Raw genomic sequence first — 7629 nt, 5'->3', positions numbered from 1 at the left:
CCTCGTAGTTGCCGTTAGAGCAGGCCACCATCAGTGGGGTTTTGTAAAACTCGTCCTTGACGTCCACAGGAACCCCGTGATTGAACGCCAGGTCCAGTGACTCCAGGTCTCCACTTTTCACACAATAGTTGACGTTGACAAAGATCTTGTGCGGTTTCTCCACGTACCATCCCGAGTCATTCGCGATGGGATGTTCCGGCGGGTGCTCACGATCAAAGCGACGGCTGTCAGAACAGTTGTAGTACGTCTCGATCATGAAGTCCGGCGGTCCTCCGTCTTGTCTGCGAGGCATTAGCTCCTGTGTCAGCGTGCAAATGGGGAGCGGCAGGAGCAGTTTATCTTTTTTCTTCTTTTTTTTCTTACTCGCTTTGCCGCCCTTTGAGACCTTCTTCTTTTTGGGTAAATACGAGGACAGCAGGAACGGTTTCTTGATGTACTTGACACCTCTCATGAATTCATTTACATTTATAGAGCTGGCCTTCCTCTTGTCGTGGGCTAAAATGACTGTTTGGAGCTGGTCCACGTCAGCCGGAGCGTTGAGTTTTTGTAGCACAGCGACGAACATCTCCGTGGAAACCGTTTCGAATTTGCCTCCAAAGGCCCGGCGCAGCTCAGCCTCGAACTCGTGGGACCAGTCGTGAAGGGTCAGGGGCCAGAGACCTGACAAGAGGGTGATGTTGTTGGATTTGTTGCCTTTCCCCTGTTGCCGCTCTGCTTTTCTCAGCTCCCTGGCCGCTGCCTTGTGACCGGCGTCTTTGGCGATCTGACGTGGCAGGAAACCTTCCTGGTTCTTCAGCTTGGGGTTGCAGCCTGAACACAAGGCATATAATCATACGAAATGTTAGCACTAATTTGGTAACCTAAATACTGTAGATTTACTCTCTAAGATAAACTAAACTATAGTTATATTGTTTTTAAAAACACCTCTCTGTGCCAGGAACTTGCAGCAGTTCGCGTTGCCCGTCGCAGCTGCAAAGTGCAGCGGTGTGCACGCGTCAAGGTTGAAGACGCCCAGGTCTGCTGAGAATGCAGACAGCACCTGGATCACCTGCACACCCAACAGAAAAAAAACCAAACCTCCCTTAAGTACAATTCAACTTTTATACATAAGTTATAATGATCACATTGATCAGTTCATTGATCCAAACTCCAATAGATACTGAACCTCAAAATATCCTCCCAGCGCGGCGTAATGGACTGCTGCGTAGCGTTTGTGGTCCACGGCATTAGGATTCCCACCTTTCTTGAGAATGGCTCTGACAAGCTGCAGGGAACCGGCCTTGGCTGCTTCCATCAACGCCGTGACACCGGTGAGCTGTGAGGAAAATGTGGAAAACATAAAGAGGGAGCTAGGAGGAGGAGAAAGAACAGAGAGATCTTTCCATCTTTGCTTCCTCTTGGTCTCCGACCTGGTTTGTCGCACTGGGGTCTGCTCCACTTTCCAGCATGATGAGACACATGGAGACGCACTGCTGGACCTTTTCACACATCAGCTGGAACACGTGAACCCCCCGCGCGGACACATTATTAACATCTGCCTGGCTCTTCAGCGCCACCTGTAAGCAGCGGGTGTGGCGCTTGGTGGGGTACAAACAGTAGAACAGAACCCCTGCGACGAGAGTCGTACACACATAGAAGAGCGGCGTCAGATAATCTGAGTCAATTCAAACACTTCCAAATATTTCAGATACTTTTCAAGTACAGCCGAGTCACCCGAGGGTCAGCAGACTGCTGCATTGGACAGGACAGGGTAATTACTCAACATGCATCTCGTATGCCCAAAAAAGGTCACATGACACTGATCTTATGGACCATGTCAGCATGTCCCTGTAACTAAATGCCTGTTTATAACTACTAGCGCACAAAGGCCGTACGGAGTACTACAGTCGAGGGCTTCTAAGGCCAAGGTTTTAGACACACACACACACACAAAAAACAAAAAAAAAACGTTGGACGCTGAGTCTGTTACTTTTTGTATTAACAAATGCTGTGAAGATATGCAATTTTTTTTTTTAAGCTTAACTTTTTAGTTTGTCCATTTCCCTGAGTTTTCTCAGGACAACATGAGCGCTAGCGTGACCTCTCCTGACACCACAGACAAGGATGTGTTGATAGTGTTGGGACCTGGCCCGGCGGGTCCTTTGTGAATGCATGAGGGTATCAGGTTACTCAGCATGTTTTACAGGAGAGCATCACCTCTGGGTCGGGGTGAACTGTAATTATGCATGTCCACCTGAACTTACACACATGCACAAGTTGTTTTGGTGTTTTGTGGGCATTTCAAATAGACAATGCATTACGTAGCCTCTAATTATGAACGTATTACAAATATACAGTATGTCAATTTAAAAAGATTTATAACTAAAAAAAATTCAAATTTGTCCTTGTTGCAAAACATGTGGCACTTTGGAATTAAATGCTACGGTGAGTTGTTTTCTAATGAATTCATTTTCATATTGGTCTTGTCATTTTATTCCGTCCTATTCATTCACCCGACCTCGGAGGCCTTGAAATTATAGTCTCACATTATACTGTAGTTTTAAAAAGGTTGGATACTTCTACTTTGATTTACTTTACTGACTAAATCAGGCATGGGCAAACTAAGGCCCGGGGGCCAGATGCGGCACGTTCAGCTTTTTTAATCCGGCCCGCCAAACTCTTCCAAATGATTTTCTATTATCAATATACTTCTGCCATCTCCCTGCAATACCCACGTTTCCCCAATAGATGGTGTAAAAACATCAAAACAATCACCTCTGCCTTCTGTGTCTTGGATTTTCAGGTCTGCTTGATTTTGCGTCAGCACTGCCAGTATGGAGTCGCTGCCCAACTGGGCTGCTAACATCAGCGGGGTGACACCTGTCCTGTCCTGGATGTTGGGGTCAGCTCCCTGGGAGAGGAGGAAGCTGACCAAATCTGTGATGGACCAGAGAACCTGCAGCGTCATTTTGGAAAATACTCCAAAAAAAATACAATGATCAAAACACAAGGCCATTTCAGACCAACAGGAGTGTATAGTTGAAAAACATATAATATATATATATATAATTTCTAGTACTGCAATACTTCTGGACAGAGTCAGAAATTTTATTTAACAATGTCCAAACTTAAATACTTCAGAGGTCATACTAGGAACTAGGAAGAGAGTGAGCGAGAGAGGTAGATACACCCAGGGCACCAGGTGAGAGGAGTGAGGCTAACGAACAGGTAATCGCAGCGACCAGGTGAGTGTGATTGAACTAATTAACCCCAGGGAAACAGACAGAGAGATAAACAGACCTGACAAGTTACTGTAGTCTAGCGCAGTGTTTCACACACTTTTATCAACGTTTGTATTTTAGAGTTGAGACACTCAACTAAAATGAATGACATCCATCATTACACCTCTAGAGGGAGCCCAAATTCCATTGATGGTACAAGTGCCATAGTTTGAGTCCCCATGATGATGATCTACTATGCCACCATCATGTCAGATAGTTGTGTTATTTTCAGATCTGCCTTATCCCCTCACCTTGGTTTTTTGCAGAGACGGCCACATGTAGTGCCCCCGTGCCGTCCTTTGGCTCACAGAGGTTGATTAGGTTCTCTACCCCGAGCTTTACCAGGTTCTTGATCTGCTCTGTATCTGCTTCGCGGACACACTGCAACAGGCGATAGATCTGGAGGACCTGCAGGCGGCCTTCTGCTACTCTGCAATGTTTGGTGGGGATCTGGAGAGGCTGAGAGAGAGAGACAGAGAGAGAGAGAGATACTGTAATGGAACTAAATTTGTAAAATTGTAGTGTATGAAAATATTTAGTAATTTGAGGCATTGAGCAAGTAATTACAGAAACTATTTTTTTTAGGACTAGTAATGTAGAAAGTAATTTTACTAAGTCACGAAAATGCAAACAAATTGACATAATTGAAGTACATAAACTTGTACTGTTCTGTTGATATATATTATACACCAAAAACACGCTAGTTGCTATCTGGCATGCTAACTTACACAGTACAATATATTCAATACTCCTGTAGCAACTAAAAGGAAAAAAATGCTAACTATCTCAACGTGACGCCAGTACTACACTAATACACCGGTAAAACAGCAGTTATCCTCACAACGTTAAGTCTATTTTTTTTATTTTTTAACCCGAGCTTCTTACCATTCTGGAAAATTCTTTGGACAAGTTCTTCTCATACGAGTGACGTGCGCAAAAAGCTTGACCAAAGCTACAGAATGTGTTTATGTTTTAATGCCAAAGCTCAAACCTTTCACTGTGCCCGAGCCGGAGTGACGAAACAAACTCTGTTCCATGGCAACGCAACGCCTAAAATTCCGGGCAGGACATGTGCGTGCGCGCGCCAGTGCGGATGCCCAGGCGTGTGCATACGCGCGATGAACCTACAGCAACAGACCACAGTGCAAGTGCTGTACAATACTGCCATCTAGCGGCTTCAATCATTATAGCAGTGTTCATCCCGGGGAAAAAAATGGGATAACACAACATGGCACACAGCCTGTCACTTTTTTTATTTACATTACATTTATTTATCAATATTCTCGCGCTTACGGGAGCTTCTTTTCCGTTTTTACTTTAAAATAACTCACTAAACGAATACATTATATCCAAATAACCTAGCCAAAAGCTAAAGTAGCTGTTTTTAGCTACTCCAGGTTAAACAATGACACATTTGACAACAACTGTGTAAAATAGTATTTATATTGGTGGCATATGTGACCAAAACAAACAAACAAACAAACAAACAAACAAAACATGTACAGTACCAGACAAAGTGAGGCAGTAATTCATAAAAAATCTCTTAAGGGGACAAACAGCTGAACAATATTTACATTCCTTCATGGTTATACAAAGCCAAACGTATTCCCACACTTAACACAGGCAAAGACAAACTCATGGTGACCAACCCTAGTATGCAGCTTACAATGTGTTACTAACATAAATACAATGTAACGTGTGAGCAAAATATGGTGCACTGTTCTTTTAAAACTCTATTCAAAAATTATCTACAATCTCACAATGTTTCAGCACAAATTTTCCTCCTGGAGTTTTTGATATAAAATGTTGTGTACGTAGCGTACGTATATCGAGTAGCTTTACTAATTATTACTGAGTTTAATGTTAATATCCACTTGAAAACAGACTGAGGATTGTGGGGACTTTTTCATGGCTATTAACAGGTCAGAGAAAAAAAAATAAAATCCAGCTCTTCCCTTTTTGCCATGTAATACGAAGGTCCTGCTGACGTCAGGTTCAAAAATCCTGCGGTTTCCCGCCTGAATCATCGGTGACTTCATTTGTGATTTTCCCTCTTCAGAATAGTGGTTTGGATTGTGTCCTCTCCAGCTACATCACCGTGAATAACATCCAAGATGGTTGGGTTTTCAGCATTGGGTTTCATGGAATTTGTTTGTGGTCAAAAATGAAACTGTCAGCAAAAAAAAAAAAGGAAAGTACACTTGATACCAGAATAAGCGAAATGTGCCAAAAAAACAAACAAACAAAAAAAAAACAACCTTACATCTGAAATATGTATGAAGCATCCGAAAACATGTGAGCTGAATATAAAAAAAAGTTCAACCACAGAGCAGGTTTTTTTTTAGCCAAACCTTGTGTGGCATTTCCACAACACTCTAAACCTCGTGTGGCTTTTTTTTATGAAAAAGATGAAGAATAAACAAAAATCTCTCTCCTCTAAACATTTTCCATAAAACTGTAAAACAGACACTGACGTGGATAGAAATGAGTTATTTTCCTCTCTTTGGCAAATGAGACGTTAACTTTTCTTCTCTCCTGTTGATCAGGTCAAGTTATTTCGGTCTTTGTGTCCGCTCAGTGAATGGCTGCATCTCCTGTCGTGTCGTTTCAGCAGAACGATCAGCTGCTGACTGTCAATTCATCAAATACGACGACGTCCGATCAGACGGTCTGGTAGAGCAGCATCCCGCTGAATATGGTTAACGGCTCGGAGGAGTACGCCAGTTTGCCCGTGACGAGGTCGATGCAGACGGTGTCGCCGGCCTCCATGGGCAGGACGATGTTGAAGACGGCCAGAGCTCCGGGAATGTGTTTGGCCTCTGCCATGGGTTTCTCTAGACCTTCGGGCTGATACCCGGCCGAGTCCACCCGAGCTATGCCGGTGTTGGACTTTGAGAGCACTGCTTCGATCTTCATGTTCTTGTGGCCTGTGAGAATACCGCTGAAGAAGTACTTCCCGCTCACGGGAGCCGTGAAGTAACCTGGAGAACACAAGGAATAGGAAGAGAATGTTTATTTAACTGATTCCTAAAAACGTCTAAAAATAATTTAGTGTAATTTCTGTGTTCTTCATGGAAATATATTGGCCTGTAAAGTTCTGTACAATCAAAAGAGCGCCCCCCTGTGGTCAGTATTTGATTACTTTGATACATTCACATTCACATTCACACCTGTAGTCGGCGGGGGAGAGTGAGAGAATGACAAGGTTCATGAATAGTCCTCAATTTCTGGCATCGCAGTACCTCGCCACGCCACATGGAGTGCTGAGGTTTCGAGGCTAACTCTACCCAGTCTCTCTGTTTGACAGTAGGTCTTCGTGTGACTCACCTGTTTTGGGATCGTACACATTATTCTCGTTGACGAAGATCTCATTAAACACTATGGTTCCCGGATTCCTCATTGGACGAGTCAGCGCTGCCGAGAAGGACAAGCGAGGCACGTGGGCATCGGACCCTGGAAGTCCTAATTGGAGGAGAAGAATCCAAGAGTTCAACTGAGGCATGATGGAAAGTGTAGTAAACAGAAATACTGCGTATCGAAGTGAATTAAACACAGGACATACCCTGTTCTCCTTTGAGACCTGAAGGAAAAATCAAAGACAAAACAGACAGTTAATCAGTGATGTCATCGTCTATTTGCAAACAAGTAGCTCTTTGTATCACTAAGTGTCCTTGAAGTAGCTCGCAAGAAAGTTTCAAGAAAGTTGGTGACCCCGGTGGTGATGTAGCGGTATTTACCTGGGGGTCCTAGAGGCCCCTGTTTGCCTTCTCTGCCTGCTGGTCCTACCCTGCCTTGCGGTCCTACAGGTCCTTGGAGTCCACGCTCGCCTTTCTCTCCACGTGGACCAGGCAGACCAGGGGGACCTGGATGGAAGAGTTAGATCTTGGTGTTTTTCAAACCACTTACGCTGGTGGATGGAAGAGTTAGATCTTGGTGTTTCTCAAACCACTTACGCTGCATGTCACCGTCGTTGGTATTAGCCTGTTAGCCAACTAAGAATATTAGCTTATTTATTAGCAAAATCAACACCGTACCACAGTACAATGTTGATTTTGCTAATAAATAAGCTAATTTCTATTTAATTTGTATTAATAATTGTATTTTGTATTTTATTTTTAATAATTGTAATTATTATATAATTAGTATTATATATAATATAATATATAATTATTATAATTATTATATATTATGTAATATTCTGGAGTTCAGGGATAATATATAGATATATATTATAAATAGATCTATATAGATATATTATAAATATATCTATATATAAATACATATATAGCCATTGATCTTTTACTATACTTTTACATACATTATTTTACGCGCTGCCATTGGTAGGCGACCCATATTTTGAGAAACCTCA

The 7629-nt window shown here is 42.9% G+C and overlaps 2 protein-coding genes across 2 annotated transcripts in view; both read right to left on the bottom strand.

Annotated features, from left to right (window-relative positions):
• Positions 1-5619, bottom strand: part of ankef1a (ankyrin repeat and EF-hand domain containing 1a) — a 15781-nt gene extending 10162 nt beyond the window's left edge. The window contains 7 exon segments of the mRNA XM_025053611.1: positions 1-810; positions 925-1048; positions 1166-1315; positions 1410-1609; positions 2755-2916; positions 3512-3719; positions 4146-5619. The exon segment at positions 1-810 is cut by the window's left edge and continues 12 nt beyond it. Of these exon segments, the coding sequence (XP_024909379.1) occupies positions 1-810; positions 925-1048; positions 1166-1315; positions 1410-1609; positions 2755-2916; positions 3512-3719; positions 4146-4148 (1657 nt within the window). The 5' untranslated portion in view covers positions 4149-5619.
• Positions 5620-5621: 2 nt separating this feature from the next.
• Positions 5622-7629, bottom strand: part of emilin1a (elastin microfibril interfacer 1a) — a 19187-nt gene continuing 17179 nt past the window's right edge. The window contains 5 exon segments of the mRNA XM_017030757.2: positions 5622-6241; positions 6588-6722; positions 6823-6840; positions 6998-7123; positions 7626-7629. The exon segment at positions 7626-7629 is cut by the window's right edge and continues 411 nt beyond it. Of these exon segments, the coding sequence (XP_016886246.1) occupies positions 5922-6241; positions 6588-6722; positions 6823-6840; positions 6998-7123; positions 7626-7629 (603 nt within the window). The 3' untranslated portion in view covers positions 5622-5921.

The sequence above is a fragment of the Cynoglossus semilaevis genome, unplaced genomic scaffold, assembly GCF_000523025.1.
Source record: "Cynoglossus semilaevis isolate Cse_v1.0 unplaced genomic scaffold, Cse_v1.0 scaffold419, whole genome shotgun sequence".
NCBI classification, from domain to species: domain Eukaryota; kingdom Metazoa; phylum Chordata; class Actinopteri; order Pleuronectiformes; family Cynoglossidae; genus Cynoglossus; species Cynoglossus semilaevis.
This window is presented reverse-complemented; position numbering and strand designations above follow the sequence as displayed.